The sequence below is a fragment of the Vipera berus genome (assembly GCF_964194415.1).
Source record: "Vipera berus genome assembly, chromosome: 1".
In the NCBI taxonomy this organism is placed as follows: Eukaryota; Metazoa; Chordata; class Lepidosauria; order Squamata; family Viperidae; genus Vipera; species Vipera berus.
In genome coordinates this window covers 14,548,066-14,570,485 of record NC_138202.1, presented here as the reverse complement: position 1 = coordinate 14,570,485, position 22,420 = coordinate 14,548,066, and the positions used below count along the sequence as shown (strand labels likewise).

At 43.2% G+C, this 22,420-nt stretch overlaps 1 protein-coding gene across 3 annotated transcripts in view; it reads left to right on the top strand.

Annotated features, from left to right (window-relative positions):
• NFIC (nuclear factor I C) overlaps window positions 1-22,420 on the top strand; it is a 172,579-nt gene that overhangs the window by 56,490 nt on the left and 93,669 nt on the right. For 2 of the 3 annotated variants that reach the window (XM_081312541.1, XM_081312540.1), the window contains exon 2: window positions 14,778-15,309. In XM_081312541.1, coding sequence (XP_081168667.1) covers window positions 14,778-15,309 — 532 coding nt within the window. Of the gene's footprint in view, window positions 1-426; window positions 508-14,777; window positions 15,310-22,420 lie in introns of all 3 variants that reach the window. The other variant, XM_081312542.1, reaches the window with a different exon arrangement.

Sequence of the window (22,420 nt, the reverse complement as noted above, 5' to 3'; positions counted from 1 at the left end):
TTTCTGTTGCTAAGTGAGACATTTGTTAAGTGAGCTTTGCCCCACTTTACGATTTTTTTTAACACAAGTTACCAAAGGTTGTTAAGTGAATCAGTTTCTTAAGTTAGCAACAGGGTGGTTAAGTGAATCTGGCTTCCTCACTGATTTTGCTTTTCAGCAGGTTTGAAAAGAGGATCATGCAACCTTGGGACACTGTGACCATCATAAATATGAGTCAGTTGTCAAGCATCTAAATTTTTTATCATGTGACATGGCAATGCTGTAATGATCTTAAGTGAGAAAAACGGTCATAATTCATTTTTTTCAGTGCCGTTGTAACTTCAAACAGTCAGTAAACAAACTGTTGTAACTTGAGGACTACCTCTATACACTTTTGGGGAAAAAGATACTTCGCACAACATATTTATCCTGGTTTCGCTTTTTTAGGGTGTAATAGTTTGTAGGTACCAAGGCACTTTGAAGGCAGCAAGCTAGAAACCAGGACTCTGCGTTCCAGCTCCACCATAGGTATGAAGCCATTTGGATGAATTTGGGCCTGTCACTCTCTCTCAGCCCTAGGATAAAGAAGGCAAGGGCAAACAACTTTTGAAAAATTAGCCAAGAAAACTGCAGGGCCTTGTCCAGACAGCCGCCAAGAGTCAAAATTGACTTGAAGGCACATCACATTAGATGGAGGAATGGGAAAAGACAGATATTACATTAATATCAAAAGTAAGGGAATGGATGTGCTTATTTTAATCTGTGCACAAAATTCTCCCTTCACCTCTCAGCACCATAATTCCCTCCAAAGTAGATTGCTTTTTTAAAAAAAATCTTCAAATGAGTGCTGATCCTAAATGGTTATTATAAGGAGCCAATTGAAAGTCATAGTAGAATTCTAGAGTTGGAGAAAGTGATAGAATCTAGAGTCTTGGTAACTTTTAAGGTGTGTGGACTTCAACTTCCAGAATTCCTCAGCCAGCAGTGGCTGAAGAATTCTGATTGTTGAAATCCGCACATCTAAAAGTTACCAAAGTTGAAAATGACTGTTGTACATATATATATTTTGCCTCTGCTTTCAGTTCCTTTGTAATTTTCCCTTTGTGTAATTAATGTTGCAGTTCTAAGCCATGAAAAGCACAAAAGGTAGTCTTGATATGACTGTGTGTTCAGTCAGATAATCATTTTCGAATGGTGTTTTTACCTGTATTTAGGGCTCCATTTGTACTTTAGCAAACTGCAGTGCAAAAAGCGTTTTGACTGTGATTCCATTTGCATCAAAGAACCACTATAAAAATCAGTGTGTTTAGTTTAGTTTAGTTTTATTAAATTTATATGCCGCCCTTCTCCCTGAGGACTCAGGGCGGCTCACAACAATAACAATTAAAAAACATAGAGTAAAAAATTTAAAAGTGAATTAAACAATAAATGCAAAATTACAAAACAATTTAACCCAGTAAAAAGCCTAATTAAAAATCGTAGTCAGTCCAGGCCCGCTTGTTGAAGTATAGAAGTATAACATGACGATTTCTGTAGAGGGAGAAGTACAGGTAGTCTTCAACGTATGACCATAATTGAACCCAACATTTCTGTTGCTAGGTGAAACATTTGTTAAGTGAGTTTTGCCCCATTCTGTGACCTTCCTTGCCCCGGTTGTTAAGTGAATCACTGCAGCTGATAAGTTAGCAACCCATTTGTTAAGTGAATCTGACTTCCCCATTGACTTTGCTTTGAGAAGGTCGCAAAAGGGGAACACGTGACCCTGGGACACTGCAACCGTCATAAATATGAGTCATTGCCAAGCATCTGAACTCTGAACATATGATCGTGGGTATGCTACCTTCAAAGGTTGTAACTGTGAAAAATGGCCATAAGTCATAAGTGAACTGTTGTAAGTTGAGGACTACCTGTAATGAACTTGTAGGACTTTGCATGTCAGGATTTCTGTGCAGATACTCTTCTTGTGAGAAAGAAAGAATTAATTAATTAATTAATTAATTAATTAATTAATTAATTAATTAACCCAGCAGCAAATAAGTAAAACAATAATGGAAAGGAACCAGGAAAATCGGATTAATCTTTACAGTGGGGATGTGGTTGGGATTGATGACCCAGCTGTTAAAAATCCTGAAATAGGGTGTGTTCTTTTTATTCCACATAAATATTTTTGGAGCTACTTCACATTTTCATGGCTCCTTACTTTACTCAGCTTTCTGTTTTCTTTGATCAAACCATTGGACTCACCTCTCTTATTTTTGGAAAATGATGTTGGAATTTGAGTACCTTGCATTCTTTTTAAATTAGTGATGGAAACTCTGCTTCCAGAGCCAGCCTTCAGAGTATTCTTTTCCAATTGCAAGTAGTGGGGTCATGTGATCCCCTTTGGCGACCTTCTGACCAACTCAATGGGAGAAGCCAGATTCACTTAACTGCCACGTTAGTTAGTAACTTAACAACTGCAGTGATTCACTTAACAACTGTGGCAGGATAGGTCATAAAATGGGCAAAAGTCACTTAACAAAAGTATCGCTTAGCAGTAGAAATTTGGGGCTCAGTTATGGTCGTACGTTGAGGACTACCTGTAAGAATGTCTGAATTCTATGTCCATTTTTCTCTTCTGTCTACCTTTGGGTGATGGTTTTGAAACTTGGTCAGTTTTGTTGTGCAGTAGACATGGTTATTATCCCTAGAAGTTTACAGATGGTAGCTGAATAGACATAGAGCAGTGTTTTTCAGCTTTGACCTCTTGAAGAAATGTGGACTTCAACTCCCAGAATTCCCCAGCCACCACGCTTCTTCTTCTTCTTCTTCTTCCAGGTGTCAGGGTTGAGAAATATTAGAACAGAGCATTGGTTTTGAACTGGGTGGGGGTTGAGCTGCTTTCAAGGGGTGTTAAATCTACTGCCACTGAGTCAGTCTCAATTTCCTATTTGTGGAATGAAACCTGCCTGCCAGACATATAAAGCTCTGTGTGAATCAGTTATTAAGTCATAAGACATTTTCAAAGTTCAAGTCACTATCCTGGTTCTTGGCATTAACCTCGACAGCTTCACGAATCTCGACTTTAGGGCAGTTTTGCTCCCACCCAGAATCTATTTCATTGAGATAATAATATGGATTTTCAAGTTTTTATTCTACTTACATAATATTCATATTCTCCTTTGCCCCCAACCTTGAAGCAATAAATACAGACATGAAATAGCAATCATTTTAAAACTGATTTAAAATGATTTAGTAACAATAGTGCAGGTAGTCTTCGACTTAACGACCACAATTGAGCACAAAATTTCTGTTGCTAAGTGAAATATTTGTTAAGTGAACTTCGCCTTATTTTATGACCTTTCTAGCCACAGTTCTTAAGTGAATCACTACAGTTGCTTAATAACATGGTCCGTTAAGTGAATCTGACTTCCCCATTGACTGTTTGACAGAAGGCTGCAAAAGGTGGTCACATGACCCCAGGACAATGCAACCGTCATAAATATGAGTCTGTTGTCAAGCATCTTAATTAATCTTGATCATTTATTTATTTATTTATTATTTACCGGTATTTATTTATTTATTAGATTTCTATACCGCCCTATTCCTGAAGGACTCAGGGCGGTTTACAGGGCAACAGTACAAAAATAGAATACAGTTAAAATTAAAATAGAATTAAATAACGTTAGCCCAAATTTAAAATTTAATGTAAAATTTAAAAATTTAAAACCCCTCAGTCCAGGCCAGCTAAATCAAACAACCAGGTTTTTAGGTCCCGGCGAAACGAACGAAGGTCGGGGGCGGTCCAGAGTTCCACAGGCAGGTCGTTCCACAGGGCAGGCATGCCCACAGAGAACGCCCTCCCCCTAGGGATAACTCGCCGGCACTCACTGACCGGCGGCACCCTAAGGAGGCCCTCCCTGTGGGAGTGCACAGGACGATGGGAGATTGATGCTGGCAGCAGGTGCTCCCTAAGATAACCCGGACCCATGCCATTTAGGGCTTTATAGGTCATCACCAGCACCTTGATTCTCACCCGGAGGGCAACTGGAAGCCAATGCAGCTTGCGGAGGAGAGGTGTTACATGGGAGTGTCGGGAAATTCCCATCACAACTCACGCGGCCGCATTCTGCACCAGCTGAAGCCTCCGAGTGGTCCTCAAGGGCAGCCCCATGTAGAGAGCATTGCAGTAGTCTAACCGGGAGGTCACGAGCACATGAGTGACTGTGACCATGGGGAATGCTACAATGGTCGTAAGTATGAAAAATGGTCATAAGTCACTTTTTCCAGTGCCGTTGTAACTTCAAATGGTCACTGAACGAACTGTTGTAAATCAAGGGCTACCTGCAGATTTTAAATCTGTATTGCCAAACTTTTCTGTTTTTTGTATAATTCAGCAAAAGACGATCATTTAGTATCTCTTTGCAAAGTGTAAGAAAAGAGAAGGAGGGAAGCCAAGGGCCAGGAGGCCAGTGTCAATCAGAAGTACGCTTGGATGGTTTTAGACTCTGGACTTTTAAGGGTCTTCCCATCTCCCATGTTTCCTTCCCCAAAGTCTTTAAATCAGCTTTTTTGAGCTATGAACTTTCCAGCTGCAGTCGGGTTACAATTCCCAGCATTCACATAGCCAATGTCCATGTGAACGGGATGCTAGCCAGGGAAGAGGGTTATAAACTTCAGTCTGCTTTATTTTCATTTTGCTGAAACATAGCAAGCGGGACACTTCTACCGCATGGGGAACTTGAGCATCTGCCCCCAATATTGTCCTTATGCCAGTGTTTCTCAATTGGCAACGTTAAGACGGTGTGGACTTCAACTCCTTCCAGCCAGCGTTGCTCCTCCAGTATTTGTACTGGAAGAGCTGGCACAGCTTTGTTCTTACTGATGAATAGGAAAGACGCCATTTGCAAACTTCACTTCCACCATGAACTTGTAAAATGGTTTTAAACAAGCTCTCCTCCTCCAGCTCCATGTTGGTAACATGAAGAAAACAAGTGTGATTTATTCTCAAATGTGGTGAACCAGCTAGTAAGCTAGTAAGTGCATGAAAGATCCACATGAATATTAAGCAATGTTGCTTAACCATATTATTGCTTCACCATGGATACTGCCCTGTTACAGAATAGGATTTTTTGCGAAAGTCCACGTGGGATTTTTTGGCAGCCTAGATTTTGCTCCTGTTTCTAGCTTATCTGGACTTTGATCTTCCTTCCTTCCTTCCTTCCTTCCTTCCTTCCTTCCTTCCTTCCTTCCTTCCTTCCTTCCCCTGGTATGTTATTTACAGTTGGCCAGGATCATAGAAAGCAAGGACATTCATCACACTGAAGCAGGGAAAACTTAAAGAGAGGAAGGGAGGGCACTGCTCACAAAGCGAGGGTGGGTATGTACAGTCCTGGAAGGTTGAAATCCAATCAGGGATTATCTGAGACCAAACACAGATGTACACTGGGGCTAATGAATTACTCCCAGCAGAGACCTCACCTGGCTTGACCCCTTCTTACCTTACATGATGCTTGTGCAATGGTGTCCTCTTCTGACCTCACTGTGGAAGTTGCCACTTTTTGTACCTGGGGATTCTTCTTTTAGAACCTAGAATAATATGGGGTTGGAAAGGACCCTGGAGGTGATCTAGTCCAATCCCCTGCTCAAATAGCAATAGCACTTAGATGTATATACTCCTTCACAGTGCTTTACAGCCCTCTCTAAGTGGTTTACAGAGTCAGCATATTGCCCCGCCCCAACAATCTGGGTTCTCCTTTTACTGACCTCGGAAGGATGGAAGGTGGAGTCAAACTTGAGGTGGTCAGGATCGAACTGCCAAACTGTTGGCAGTCGTTAGTCAGCAGTCAGCAGAATAACCCTGCAATACTGCATTCTAACCACTGCGCCACCACGGCTCTATACCGTGGTCATACAGTGGTCTCTAATAGGAGACCCTATATCTTTCCAACACTGAACTGAGAACATAATCGCCTGGATTAAGGGTGGAAAAGGTTGCAAAGAAACAAAAAGAGTGGGATTAGTGTCCAGAGACAACAGTTTTCTCATTCTGAGGGAGCCATGTTAGATTTTTATTTTTTAGAGTTGCTGAAAAATCAGGAGTTGTGTAGTATTTTTTTGAGCTACCAAATTTTATTACAAGGTGTATACTTTTGAGAAGTACAGCTTGTGTGAATTTTGGAATTGAGTTTCTCTCCCTAGCCTAGCCATTTAGAATCCATACAGGGTTTTTATGAGATCCTTTCTTGGTGACATATCTGAAATATGATCGTTATTTTACATTCAAGTAAAGCCCATATTACTGAGTAAAATGAAATCTATTTTAGCAGCAACAGACATGCCCAAACTGGGAATTTGCGCTGATTAGAAAGGATGGTTTGATTATCCAACGTAACCTCAAGAAGAGAAACAGACTCAATGGTGACAGAAAAGAAAAGTGATTTCCCTTTGTTCTTTTGTTTGCTAAATAGATCTAGTTCATATGGAACTATCCAAATTGGTACACTGAATTTCTGCTTTGTTCCATGGTTAACTACCAAATGTTTCCTAATTGTAGAATTTTTTAAAAAAAGTTATTTATGACTTGTACCCCAGCTTTCTGACCCAAATAACTCTGCAACAAAAATGTCCTAAGAAACAGCTAAGTAGCTCAAAGTGAAAGGGCAAAGCTTCCTCTGATGACACATTGGTGATCTTCCACGTAGCTTTGTCCAGGATCATGCAGAAGTAGTAATTCATGCTTTGTTCATTTAAAAAAAACAACTTTGCCGCCTAGTCTATACCACTGGTATAAACTCCCACCAAAGGTAGCAATCGCTCTGACTCTGCTTAGCTTTTCGAGATAGCCAAAGATAGATCGGCAGTTTGGCGGGTCAAATCCCGAGCGCCGCGTAGCAGAGTGAGCGCCTCTTACTCGTCCCAGCTTCTGCCAACCTAGCAGTTCGAAAGCACGTAAAAATGCAAGTAGAAAAATAGGGACCACTACGGTGGGAAGGTAACAGCGTTCCGTGCGCCTTTGGCATCTAGTCATGCCGGCCACATGACCATGGAGATGTCCTCGGACAAGCGCTGGCTCTTCGGCTTTGAAACGGAGATGAGCACCGGCCCCTAGAGTTGGAAACAACTAGCACGCATGTGCGGGGGAACCTTTACTTTTACCTTTTTTACCTGTTTCAGAGTCATTTCCATCTTTTGGTTCTCTGGAAAGCGGAGAATTAAAGCTCCATCTCCTGCCCAGCAGATACCACACATTAAGCCACAATCAACCAAGCCACTGGGCTTAGTACAACATGTGAACATAATCAAATCTTTTGCTTTTTCAGGCTATCTATCAGCTATTCTTCACAGGCCCTTGTTCTACATTCACAGTGTGTATACAGTATCTTGAAAATCATGTTTTTAATTGTGTTCTTTTATTTTGGTATTGTGAACTGCCCAGAAATTGCTTTCAGGCAGCCGTATATAGCTATAGAAAGTAAATAAATAATGGGCATTGATAAAACATTCAGCAGAAAAACACACTGATGCAGTCATTGGTCCAAATGCATCAAGATTATTTTCGGTAGCATTTTCAGAGAGGTAACTGAGCAAAAAATAACAAAATGTCTTGTGCCATCTTGGTTAATGCATTGAGAGTAGTTTGTGAAAGCTGATACCATAATACAGATTGGACTTTGGGATGCTGTGAAATCCTTCATTTTTTCTGCATGTCGGACCCCATTGGCAATCGGCATGCAAAAAGAACTTTAATGCATCCACTTAGAAGATGATGTGGAGAGTTCCTTATTGTGTTTGTTGATACACGTTTACTGTAGGTAGTCCTCGCCTTATGACAATTGGGACCAGAATTTCTGTTGCAGAGCAAGGCAGTTAAGTGAATCGTGCCTGCCTTTATGACTATTTCTTGTCACGGTTGTTAAGCAAGTCACTGCGGTTGTTAACCGAATCCAGCTTCGCCCATTGACTTTGCATGTTGGAAGCCTGCTGGGAAGGTTACAAATGGCAATCACAGGACCCCAGGATGCTACAACTGCCGTAAATACGTGCTGGTTGCCAAGTGACTGACTTTCGATCATGTGACCGTAGAGAGGCTGTGATGGTGGTTAAGTGTGAGGACTGTTCTTAAAGAACTGTTTTTCAGTGCCACTGTAACTTTGAATGGTCACTAAATGAATTATTGTAAATTGAAGAGGGGAGCGGTATAGGTAGTCCTTGACTTATGGCCACAATTGAGCCCAAAATTTATGTTGTTCACTTTGCCCCCATTTTATGACCTTTCTTGCCAAAGTCGTTAGGCGAATCACTGCAGCTGTTAGTTACACAGCTGTTAAGTGAATCTGGCTTCCCCATTAACTTTGCTGGTCAGAAGGTAAGAAAAGGTGATCACATGATCCTGGGACACTGCAACTGTCACAAATGTGAGTCAGTTGTCAAGCCTCTGAATTTTGATCATGTGATCATGGGGATGCTGCAATGGTCGTAAGTGTGAGAAACGGTCATAAGTCCCTTTTTTCAATGCCGTTGGAACTTTGAACGGTCACTAAACAAACTGTTATAAGTCAAGGACTACCTGTGTTGTAAATCTGCTGGAAAACTTGTTTCTGAGCTGGATGTAAACAAGAAAAAGAAAGAAGGGTGATGGACCAATGAAGCAGAAGCCGCATCATACCTCACATGTTTCAGATTGAGTGCCCGTTTAATATAATGCGAAGAGAAAGATAGGAAGAGAAAATAATAATGAAGAAAAATGCAACATCATTAAGGAGAACAACACGGAATACAAACTGACGTTGTCTTTTCTCATATTAATTTATATAAACACAAACCTACGTGACTGCAGTATAAATAGAGATCCATTATCTTAGTGGAGCACTTACATTTTTTCCTACTTTTTATTTGTGGGGAATAACAAATTCCTCCAAATTAGTTTCTTACAGAAACCAATAGGGATTGAAAACATTATGTTATTCCACTTGTAAAACCTCAGAGAGTAACGAGAAGGTACTAAGATTTTTGAATGCTTTTTGGTTAATCAACGTTTCTCAAACTTGGCAACTTTGTGATGTGTAGACGTCAGTCCCAGAATTCAGTTCTGGAATTGAAGTCCATATGGCTTAAAGTGGCCAAGTTTGAAAAACACTGGGTTTTTTTTTTCAGGCTTGTCTTCTTTACAGACTGTTTTTGAATTTCTCAACAAACATTGCCTACATTTGTGTGGAACATACATCTGGGGACTCAGAATTATGTCGCCTGTTACAGGACATAGGAGATGAGTCTATCAGCTCTTTCCTGCCTTTTGAAAGACCTAACTGGAGATTACTGGAAATGAAAAATTCATGTTTCATTTAATTTCTATAATCCAGCCCTTTTGCAAAATTGAATTTTGGTTAGTGTGGTTACATTAATATTTTAAAGTTGGAATAAGTCAGCAATGGAAAACATCTGAGGGGCTGCTGGTTGTAACTCAGCTTCCCAAATTTTGGAAGGCAGAAGGAAACTTTCAAGTGGCAATATTTTGGCCTCCAATTTTAATTGACTTTTTTTAGGGCATTAAGGTGTGCAATGTAAGTGGGAAGTCTCCTAGATATTTCCACCCCCACCTTTAATTTTTGAAAAGCAAAAAATGGTGCTCTGATCTGGCCAATTTTGCAGCCAAAATTCAGTGGTGCAATCTCAGGATCCTTTGGGATCTCACTGAGTCCACGGCTTGGCATTTCCATCTAGAATAGCGTTTTCAAACTGAGCAACTATAAGGTGTGTGGACTTCAACTCCCAGAATGCTCATGGTGGCTGGGGAATTCTGAGAGTTGAAGGCCACAAACCTTAAAATTGCCAAGTTTGGAAATACTGTTCTAGAGAGTAAAATTGTTTTAATAAAATATTTCTTCTCTGTTATATAAATATTACAACAAGTAAGACCTGAGGGGAGGGAGGTTTCCAAGATTATGCATCTTTTCTTAACGTTTGTGTCTCAGGGTGCATTCTTTTATTCCTAGCTCTGCCACTGGCAGTTTGTGTGCAACTGATGTTGCACAATTTAAATAAGCAGGGTCATGTAGACCTTTGATTGCTATCTCCAGCTGCATGAGGAAGCCAGCCGTTCCAAGTAATACTTTACAGAGGCCAAATCATTTTGGCACTGGGGTGGAGTGGCAAAGCTGGCTGTTGGTGGAATGTCTTCAAGAGTTCAAAAAGGAGAACCAGATTTTAAGTAAAAGCAGCAGGAACATCCTCCTGACCAGTTTTCCTCTGATACCATTGCTTTTTTTATTATCTTTTCACACAAAGAAACCTCAAAGACTGCTTAGGCTCTGAATTCCTTGGTTTTAGAATCATTCTAAACCACCTGTTAGAGATATTTTCTTATCTCATTAACTTAGTAGTAGGACTGGTCTATGTGCAGTCTCTGGAGGACTAGGGTGGGACCGGTCTACATGGTCTCCAGTAACCGAAGAAGGGGTGGTCTATTGGGCCTCTGGAGGGTTAACCAGTGGCACAACTGCATGGTGAGACTGATTTTGGTTGCATTCTGTAAATTAGCCCATTTGAGGAACCTTGGTTCAAAAATTGTTGCCCCACAATTCATAGTTTTGTCCAGTTAAGGGTTACAGACACAATACTTTTTAGTCATAGATATACCCATTGGGTCATCCTTTGAGAGAGCAGTAGTGCAATGTGATATGATCAAAATGAATATTAATTTTTAGCTAGCCGTACTTTTTTTATCCCAATGTAGGACAGTCCTGTGATCATATAATAATAATATATATATATCATCAATAGAAAAGTAGTTGTGGCAAACAAACATCAGTCAATATTATTCCGACTTCCTCCTGTCTACCCTACTGATTTTACTTGTGGGAAACCGGCAGGAAGCATCGGAAATCACAATCGCATGATCTCAGGGATTTATCAGTGGCCAAAGTTTTGTCAGTAAAACTGTTCTGAACATCGTGGAAATTTCAATTCCACAGGAGTCATGGGTCCTGGATTTTTTTTGTACATTCTTTAAATTAGCAGAGTTTAGGTACTTCGACTCAAAAATTATGGCAAAAATAATGTAGTGTTTGGGCTAACATGATTGGACAAACAGATAAACAGATAATCACAATGAGTAATATATAGATGCTGAGGCATGGCACAATTTCCCAACTTTATCGCACCATCTTGTATGCATTGAAAGTTAATATCTGTCATACTAAAACTGATGCACTCACATTGTTTCCCATCATAATTTAAACAGAATGACCTAGTTGTAAATCATGCTGGGAGCAACTTAGAGCAACAGGATTCCTGCTGTAAAAGTTCATCCTTTGCTATATTGAAGACAGGGCTGGGTGTGGTGCAGGAACACAAGAGAGCTACATAGCCCATCCAAGTGCACAATTTTAATCTTGTGAATAAACTGTAAGTGTATGGTGGTGTTGTATCTTGATCGTTGATAGCTCTTGCTTCAGCTGGGAAAGGACTCCAGACTGATTATGGTCAATCAAGGTAACAGGTACAACCATAACTGAGCCCAAAATTTCTACTGCATTGCTAAGCAAGACAGTTGTTGAGTGAGCTGTGTCTCCTTTTACAACTTTTCTTGTCCCACGTATTAAATGAATCACTGCAGTTGTTAAGTTAGTAATATGGTTGTTAAATGAATCTGGCTTCCCCACTGATTTTGCTTGTCAGAAGGTCCCAAAAGGTGATCACATGACCCCTGGAATTTTGATCACATGGCCATGGAGATGCTGCAACGGTTGTAAGTGTGAATAAAGGTCATAGGTCACTTTTTTGGGTGCCATTGTAACTTTGAAAAGTCACTAAACGAATGGTTGCAAGTCAAGGACTCTTTGTACTCAGTACTGGCCTATGTAGATCAAAGGTTTGATTTTTATGTATGTCACATCCACTCAGTGCTCCACTGAGCAAGCCATAATTCCCTGTCTGCCATTTTGGGCATAGAGATGTGTCGTTATAACCTGGTAAACTTGGCTATCCAATCTCCCACGAATGTTTCACCCCATCCTGCAAGGACCCTTTCTGTCGTAGACTCTAGTCAAGAGCCCTTAGGAGACATTCCTGAGTGTAGTATGGTGTGTTTACAAGAGATGTGGTACCTCTGTCTTCTCTACTTACTTGCCCTTCATTACTATTATTGTTATTTATTACCGGTATGTATTACATTTATTTGCCACCTACAGTATCTCACCGTAGGGCTACTCTAGGCGGCTTACAATAATAAAAAGGAAGAAAAATGAAAAGGTGTGTAAACAGAAGTAAAATAACAGGACAATAAAATAAAGAATAAAATAATTGTTGAGAGGATACAAAATGGGTGGCAAATAAATTTTATAAATAAATAACAACAAAGGAAGTGATAATAAAACATCAATATGATAACCAAAAAATTGGATGGGTGGAGAGCAGCAAGCAAAGGGGAAGAGGTAGAGTCTGCCATCGATCTAGCAGCCATCTCCAATGTGGAACTTCATGCTGACCCCATCAGGCTGCCCTTTCTCATTTTGTGGGTGTGTGACTGTGGGTGTGTGAATGCCCCTGTGCCCAGCATGAGGTGGTTCCCTTTCCTCTCATCGCTTCTTCCCTGACATCAGTTTTCTGGATCTGAGTGTCACTGTTCTTTGTCTTTTCAGCTACTACTTAGACCTTCCAGCTCGATTTGTTGTGAAATTAAGCAGCCCGTTTGGTTTCCTTTCCCTTTTCCTGAAAGAAACTCTTAACTGTCCTCTCTCATTGGGGTTGGAAGAATCACTGGAGAAACCTCTGTTACTTCAGTTGAAGCAAAGCACATGGGACAACTGCCAAGAAGCTTTGCTCAAGCTAAAAGCTGGAGAAACCAGCTCTTCCTGCGTTTCAACTTTAGGGAGCTTGGGAACAGATGCTTGCAGGAGCATTCCCTTTCTTCTAGACCAGGGTGTCCAACCTTGGCAACTTTAAGACCTGTGGACCTCAACTCCTAGAATTCTCCATCCAGCTGGGAATTCTGGGAGTTGAAGTCCACAGGTCTGAAAGCTGCCAAGGTTGGACACCCCTGTCTAGACCTGCTTATAGTTAGTTTGAATTTTTGCTGGTAGCCCTGAATCTGGCGCATTGTGTTCCCTCTTCTTGTAGGACAGAGATAATCTGGTGTCCAAGCATGGCTATCTTTGTTCGTGCAAATGGAATCCATGACCCATCAACTCCTCAGGGTGTTATGGGTGACAGACAATATCTCTGCTCAAGCTGGAGAAATGGCTAACAGGCAATATCTGCTCAACTGTGAAGCCTCCTGAGGCAGATTTTGCTTAAAAGAAAATACAGCAATTTGTCCTCTGTGTTTGTATGAAATACAGAGTTTTAATATACTAATTCCATGAAGGAAAGATAGTATGGAACATCAGGTGGATTTTATAAGAAAAATATTCAAAAATATTTACTATTGTACAGAAAACCTGTACAATAGACTTATAACTATTTGTTTAATGACTGTTCAAAGTTTAAAAAGGGACTTATGACTGGTTCTCATACTTGTGACCATGATAGCTTACCCATGGTCATATGAACAAAATTTGGGCACTTAGCAACCAGCCTATATTTATGATGGTTGTACTGTCCTGAGGCCATGTGGTCATTACTTCTGATCTTCACAGCAGACTACCAACAAGCAGTCAATGGGGGATACTGAATTTGCTTAATGACCACTTGGTTCAATTAACTATTGCAGTGATTCACTTAATAACCATGTCAAAAAAGGTAAAATAGAGTGTGACTCATTTAACAACAACCTTGCTAGGCAATGGAAATTCTGGTCCCAACTGTGGTCATAAATCAAGGACTGGTGTGGCTGCTGTTACTGTTATTGTCATTCACTTACACAGGCATTCATCTAAAAATGCTCAAAAGATTTCAATCAAATTTAATCAAATGAATAATAAGACCAAGGGGGACCCTATTCCCAAGAATGACTCCAAGGCTGCCTGGTGGTGAAAACTTTTAGAGAAACATCCTTGGGCATTGATACAGGCATTGACACTGCCTTGTATAAATAGGTGGGTAGGCCTGCCTTCGGCAGGGACGCAGTGGCTCAGTGGGTTAGGACACTGAGCTTGTCAATCAGAAGATCGGCAGTTTGGCGGGTCGAATCCCGAGTGCCGCGTAGCAGAGTGAGCGCCTGTTACTCGTCCCAGCTTCTGCCAACCTAGCTGTTCGAAAGGGAAGGTAACAGCGTTCCGTGCGCCTTTGGCATCTAGTCATGCCGGCCACATGACCACGGAAACGTCCTTGTACAAATGCTGGCTCTTCGGCTTTGAAACGGAGATGAGCACCGGCCCCTAGAGTTGGAAACGACTAGCACACATGTGCGGGGGAACCTTTACCTTTACCTTAGGCCCGCCTTCAGCCCTGAAAGAGGCCATGTATCTCTTTCAGTGCTCTGGAGTGATAGCAATAGCACTTAGACTTATATACCGCTTCACAGTGCTTTATAGCCCTCTCGAAGCAGTTTGCAGAGTCAGCCTATTGCCCCCAACAATCTGGCCCTCATTTTACTAAGTTCAGAAGGATGGAAGGCTGAATCAACTTTGAGCCAGATGGGATCGAACTCCCGGCAGTAGGCAGAGTTAGCCTGAAATATTGCATTTTAACCAGTGGGCCACCAGGGCTCCTGCCTCCATAATCAAGCACCCAAAGCCCGGTCATGTGATCATGGGGAAAGATTGAACCTGGCAATCCAACACACATCCTTTTGTTAGCTTGATAGGAGTAGAACAATGTTTCCAAGCCCAGCTTATGCCTGACCACTATTTCTTTTTTTCTTAATTTCCCAACTTCAGGATGAATTCCATCCTTTCATTGAGGCCCTCCTCCCTCATGTTCGGGCCTTCGCCTACACCTGGTTCAACCTCCAAGCCCGGAAGCGCAAGTACTTCAAGAAACACGAGAAACGGATGACGAAAGATGAGGAGCGGGCGGTCAAAGATGAGCTGCTCAACGAGAAGCCGGAAGTGAAGCAGAAGTGGGCTTCGCGCTTGCTGGCCAAGCTGCGCAAGGACATCCGGCCCGAGTACCGGGAGGACTTTGTGCTCTCCATCACGGGGAAGAAGCCCTCGTGCTGCGTCCTCTCCAACCCTGATCAGAAGGGGAAAATGCGCCGAATCGACTGTCTCCGCCAGGCTGACAAAGTCTGGCGTCTCGACCTTGTCATGGTGATCCTCTTCAAAGGAATCCCCCTGGAGAGCACCGATGGGGAACGCCTTGTGAAGGCCGCACAGTGCACCAACCCTGTGCTCTGTGTCCAGCCACACCACATCAGTGTCTCGGTCAAGGAGCTTGACCTCTACCTGGCATATTTTGTCCGCGAGAGAGGTAGGCCTCCAAGTTGGTTGTCACCTAGGATTGGGCCCATTCAGGGGTGGAGTTGTTCTTGATAGTCCTTAGCTATGATATTGGGACGCGGTGGCTCAGTGGGTTAGGACACTGAGCCTGTCGATCAGAAGGTCGGCAGTTTGGCGGGTCGAATCCCGAGTGCTGCGTAACAGAGTGAGCGCCTGTTACTCGTCCCAGCTTCTGCCAACCTAGCAGTTCAAAAGCACGTAAAAATGCAAGTAGAAAAATAGGGACCACTACGGTGGGAAGGTAACAGCATTCTGTGCGCCTTTGGCATCCAGTCATGCCGGCCACATGACCACGGAGACGTCCTCGGACAAACGCTGGCTCTTCGGCTTTGAAACGGAGATGAGCACCAGCCCCTAGAGTTGGAAACGACTAGCACACATGTGCGGGGGAACCTTTACCTTTACCTTATAATATTGCAGAAGTTTGAGGAAGGGGTCAAATGCGTCATCAGTCATGAGTCCCTGCGCGTCTACAAGAGATCTAACTCGATCCCACCTTGAATACCTTAATTCCTGCTCATTTCCCTTGACTAATTACAGTAGTACAGGTAGTTCTCGACTTACAACAGTTCATTTAGTGACCGTTCAAAGTTACAACAACTCTGGAAAAAGTGACATGACCATTTTTCACACTGATGACCATCGCAGATCGTTGCAGCATCCCCATAGTCATGTGATTTACATTTGGTTGCTTGGCAACTGGTTCCTATTTATGATGGTTGCAGTGTCCTGGGGTCATGTGATTCCTTTTTGTGACCTCCTGACAAGCAAAGTCAATGGGGAAGCCAGATTGACTTAACACCGTGTGACTAATTAACAACTGCAGCGATTCACGTAACAAATCTGGGGAAAAAAAAGTCGCAAAATGGGGCAAAACCCACTTAAGTAATGTTTCACTTAGCAACAGAAATTTTGGGCTCAATTGTGGTCGTACGTTGAGGACTACCTGTGGCTCAGATTCTTGTTGAGAGCTTAAGCTTGCAATAAACCTTTATAGTCATTTGAACTGCTTGAACCTCCTGATTTCCCTGATGTAAGTCCCCCCGCTCCCCGAAGGGAACTTACTGATTCAGAGGACAGGGCACTATGAATACAGGTATTCCTCGACTTATGACCGCAATTGAGTCCAAAATTTCCGTTCGGTCATAAGTACGAAAAACGGTCGTTAGTCACATTTTTCAGAGCTGTTGTAACTGAACAGTCATTAAATGAAAGGCGGTAAGTCGACCACCTGTGCATGAGGACAGCTCTATAATGTTGTGCGAAGACCAAGAAGAATGTGGTTGACATTGTGAAAAGCAAGAGGCTTGGTTTCATGAGTCATGAGTCAAATCTAGTTATCCTCCTGTCATTATTGGCCGGGGGAATTGGTAATGGAATGTCTTGGTTGAGAGAGAGTCTGCTGCTGAACAAGAAATTAAAGAGAAGCATATCCAGAGAAATGTTTCTGTGCCTCTCTTCAGGGTCTCCAACTGGCACCATATTGATCCTTGGTTACAAGCAGCAGATGGGTTCAGTAGTCTAAGCCAGCAAGGTTATAGTAATAATAATAATAACAACAACAACAACAATAAGAATAACTCAACCCTGACAAGACTGAGTGGCTGTACATTCCGGCATCCCGGGACATTCAAAATGTTCCATCTCTTTTTATGGGGGGTGAGTCTTTACCCCCCGTGGATAGGGCGCGCAACTTGGGAGTCCTCCTAGATTCGCGGCTTACCTTAGAAGATCATATAGTAGCCGTGACTAGGGGGGCTTTCGCTCAGGTTCGCCTGGTGCGTCAGTTGCGGCCCTATCTAGACCGGGAGGCCTTGTGTACGGTCACTCATGCGCTCGTGACCTCTCGTCTTGACTACTGCAATGCTCTCTACATGGGGCTTCCCTTGAAGACCACTCGGAGGCTCCAACTGGTACAGAATGCGGCCGCGAGAGTTGTCTTGGGAGTTTCCCGGTACTCCCATGTTACACCTTTGCTCCGCGAGCTGCATTGGTTACCAGTTGTCTTCCGGGTGAGGTTCAAGGTCTTGGTGATGGTTTTTAAGTCCTTACATGGCATGGGTCCGGAATACCTCGGGGACCACCTGCTGCCGGCGTCAACTCCCCTCCGCCCTGTGCGTTCCCACAGAGAGGGCCTCCTCAGGGTGCCTCCGGTCAGAGAATGCCGGCTGGTGGCCCCCAGGGGGAGGGCCTTCTCTGTGGGCGCCCCGGCTCTGTGGAATCAACTGCCGGTTGAGCTCCGGATGGCACCGGATCTCCGCTCCTTCCGGCGCGGGTTAAAGACCCACCTATTTGAACAAGCTGGCCTGGCCTGATGGGGAGTTAATTTAGGGTTTTAAATATTTGTATATTTTATTGTTTTATTTCGGGCATTAATTTAATTCTATTTTAACTTTTGTATTTTTGTATTTTTATTATATGCCCTGTTCACCGCCCTGAGTCCTTCGGGAGAAGGGCGGTATAAAAATTTAATAAAAAATAAAAAATAAAAAATAAAGTTGGAAGGGACCTTGGAGGTCATCTAGTCCAACCCCCTGCTCAGGCAGGAAACCCTATACCATTCCAGGCAAATGGCTGTCCAGTCTCTTCTTAAAAACTTCCGGTGTTGGAGCATTCACCACCTCTGGAGACAGGTTGTTCCACTGGTTAATTGTTCTACAGTAACTGTCAGGAAGTTTCCCCTTAGTTCTAGGTTGCTTCTCTCCTTGGTTAGTTTCCATCCGTTGCTTCTTGTTCTGCCTTCAGGTGCTTTGAATGGAAGACGATGGCAATTAAGCCATGATCGTTACATTAAAAAGCTGTGATGATTAGTGGTTGTGTCTCTTACAGCTACCGAGTATGAAATACAGATGCGGCACTTTGCTTTCCGTTCTATGGGTGGACTTCTACAGGTAGTCCCTGACTGACAACCAGCTGCCCTTCCCCGCTGGCTTCTGACAGGCAAAGTCAATGGTGGTGGTGGTGGGGAACCAGATTCACTGAACGACTGTGTGATTCACTTAACTGCAGTGATTTGCTTAACGACTGGGGCAAAAAGGTTGTAAAATCAGACATGATTCCCTTGACAACCGCCCTGTCTAGCAACAGGAATTCTGATCTCGATTGTGGTCGCAAGTCAAGGACGACCTGTAAAAGGCACCTCCCTGGAAAACGTCTCTGTCTGGGTGAATATCCTTTTTTTTTTTTTGTAGCACCCTAGCTTGGGGCCTATCGCAGCTTCTTGGATATTTCGGGTGAGGGTATAATGCAACCTGCAACTTCAGTGCGGCCGTTCCTATGCACCACAGAGCATTTTGCATACGTGCCAAAATTAAACTTACCTGGTTAGTTTCATAAGTGAATGGTCCCGTGGAATCCTTTGTGCTGATTCCACAGTTCTAGGGCAGTGGATAATTAATTGTGGGATTGGGTCTCTGAAGGTAAGAATATTTGAAAGCTACTGGATTTATGTCAGGAACCAAATCCCTTTCAGTTGCCCGTGTGCAAATTGGCTTCATGAGACTCATCAAGGCCTTAACTGCATTAAAACCAAGGTTTCTTGCAAAAATCATCCAAGTAGTGCAAATCTAAGGTTTTATAAGCTGCCCCGAGTTTATTAAAGGCTTCTAAATAAAGAGAGGGATTTTACATTAGAATTTGCAAATCAGTATAAAATAAAGGGTACTCGGTCACATTTCAGCGTAGTGCCTACAGAAATTAGGGCTTCGCGTTTGCTTTCATCAAGAACTTTCCTGCCTTTTCTACCTTCTGACGTAGCAGGACTAGAAGACCTCTAAGGTCCCTTCCAACTCTTGTTATTCTGTATTCTGTTTCCTGAAGCAAATCAACATTTCAAGCCTTAAAGAGGTTGCTTACCGGCTGCAGGTGTTGGAGGGAGCATTGGTGGTTAGACATAGCAAATGGAGTGTCAAGATACAAACCCTGCCCCTTATGTCCAGGCATCATTCAAAAGGGGCAGGGCTTGCATTGTGACACTCCTTCTGAATTTAACCCTCCCAATGCCCCTGGAGATAACACCATATGTTAAAAAAGGTCCATCTGACTTTGTTGATCTGAATCCTAAATTCACGTTATGTGAACTTAGCTACAAAATGGCACCATGATCCAGACCCTGAATTTTCCACTTTAGCCTTTTGTTCCTAGTAGATTTCTCCCAAAAAAAACTTAAGCAGAAGAAAGACAAGTCTATAACAAGACACAAGTTGCATTCTGACAACTCCAGATGGCTTGAAGAGATCTTTTCTGAAAGTTTAGAATTTGAACAATGGTCTAGATCAGGGATCCCCAACCCCTGGTCCATGGACTGGCACCAGGCCACAGCATGCCAGAAACTGGGCCGTGCAAACAAGCAAAGCCCCATCCACGGGATGCAGGCAGTACATGAAACTATGCCCCCTCCGGTCTGCAGAAAAACCTCCCCAAGGAACCGGTCCCTGGTGCTCAAAAGGTTGGGGACCTCTGGTCTAGATGGCTAGTGGCCTAATTTGACCCCTTATGTGCTGATGTTTTGATGTGGAGTGCTTGATGCTCTCTGAGCTGGGTTGTTTGTTTCCAGACATTTCATTATCCAGCTAGGTTACATCATCAGTGTGGGGGAGTGTGGGTTTGCTGCCTGTTTATATAGATAGTCCTGGAGCTATGATCACAGTTGGGACTGGAAAAGTCATCACGACCGCAATTTCCAACCTTTCCTGCTGGCTTCCCCACTGACTTTGCATGTTATAAGCTGGCTGGGATGGCTGCAGATGGTGATCATGTGACCTTGGTATGCTGGGACTATCGTAAATGCACAATGGTTGCCAAGCACCCGAATCACAACTATGTGACCATGGGGATACCGCAACCGTTGTAAGCGCAAGGACTAGTCAGAAATCATGTTTTTCAGTGCCATTGTAACTTCAAATGGTTGCTAAATTAATGGTCATAAGTTGAGGACTACCTGTAGTAGCTTGCCCTGCCAATTCTGGTGAGGGTAAGGTTTCCTCCTTGGTGATTTTTTAATTAGAGTACAGTTTTGTGCCTTTATTTAGATTAACGAGGACTAGAATTTTATTGTACCTGTTCTTAATAGCAATGCAATTTGCCTTGTGTGTAGAAGGCGACAGTCTGTGACACTCTTATGAAGACCTAGCAAAGACTCCAGCCTGAGTGGCTTAGAGGAAGCCTCTACTGGTGTCAGTAGACTGTTTTCAGCCGAGATGGACACGTCCTCTGGCTGGATGATCATGATGGTCCCCTTAATTTATGCTACCCCAAAGGCCTTAGGTCTGGTCCCCAGCTTCTCCAGGTGGAAAGGAGACAAGGAGAAGGCACTTTGTGTCCTGGGGAGTCAGAATAACAGACTTGGAAGGGACCGTGGATATCTTCTAGTCCAACCCCCTGCTCAAGTAGGAAGCCCTATAGCATTGATGGAGAACCTTTTACAGACCGAGTGCCCAAACTGCAACCCCCAAAACCTACTTATGTATCATTGGGTGCTGGGTGGGCGTGGCTGCAGTGGTAAGGACAGACTGGGTGGGAGTAAAAAGTTCAATCAATTCCAACTTTGTGAGAACTTTTTTTTCCCCACGAGAAGTTGAAATTGATTGATTGATTGAACCTTTTTTTTGGGGGGGGGTACACGGCGGCAGAGGCCTAAAGCAAAAAGGTTTTATAGAACCCAGCTGAAGGCCTAGGACTGGGGCGACGGCACACGTGCCCACAGAAAGGGCTCTGCGTTCGCCACCATGGCCCTATAGCATTTCATACAAATATTTGTCCATTTTCTTCTTAGAAACCTCCAGTGTTGGAGCACCTACAACTTCTGGAGGCAAGTTGTTCCACTGATTAATTGTTCTCACTGTAAGGAAATGCCTCCGTATTTCTACGCTGGTGCTCTCCTTGATTAGTTTCCATCCATTGTTTCTTCTCCTGCTTTTGGGAGAATAGGTTGAGCCGCTGCTCTTTGTGGCAGCCCCTCAAATACTGGAATACTGCTAGCGTATCATCCTGGGCCTTATTTTATTAAATTAGACATGCCCCATTCTGCAACTGTTCTTCATAGGTTTTAGCCTCCAGTCCCCTAATCATTTCTGCTGCTCTTCTCTGCACTCTTTCTAGAGTCTCAACAGCTTTTTTTTTTAAATCGTGGTGACCAAAACTAGACCATCTGATTGGGGCGAAAGGACAAATAGTCTCACATTGCAGGAGGAAGCTGAGTGCCTCTTCTAAGACACCGAAAGTATAAAAACTACTTCACCCACTTTGGTGGAGCAGTGGGCTAATGCCTCCTTAAGTAACACCAGCTGCCTGCAATTAGTGCAGGTTCGAGTCCCACCAGGCTCAAGGTTGACTCAGCCTTCCATCCTTCCAAGGTAGGTAAAATGAGAACCCAGATTGTTGGGGGCAATAAGCTGACTTTGTAATAATGCCGCTGGGGGGGGGACGAAAGCCCTAATAAGCAGGCATATACATAGAATGAAGGCTATTGCTAAGCACATTGGTTTGTGCTTAAATTGTAAGCCTCCCTGAGTCTTCGGAGAAGGGCGGGATATAAATGGGATTAAAAAAAAAATTGCCCAAACTTCCTCCAATAATTTGGCTGGGCTACTCAATCCAGCATTCCTAATCTACTCCCACCAACCAAAATGCTGGCTGAGACTGACGGGGCGTTGCTGTCCAGCCTATCTGAGGGTTGGGAAAGCTTGACCTTGTTATTGCGGCTGTGGTTGTTTGAACTGCCGCTTTCCCTGCCTGCTTTCGCTTAAAATGACATTTCAGAATTCTCTGCAACATCTGGAGGACAGAGTGAAGGAGACAGCAGGATTTCCTTTTTGTGCTTCCCCTCCCCACCCCCTAAAAACACACACACACACACACACACACACACCCCTCACATCAGCTATAAAGGAGAGGAGCAATGACTTTTAAGGGAAGAAAAGGGGGGGGGGCAATCTGCTTGCTTTCTGCTTTATTTTTATACAGAATTGGGAGGTCGTTGGCTTGTTGGGGCCTTGCAAGCCTCTTCTCTTCAGAGGCTGCCTCCTGACCTTGACCCCCTTGCGTGGGTCTGCAGGCAGCCTTGAAATCACCTGATCCCTCTA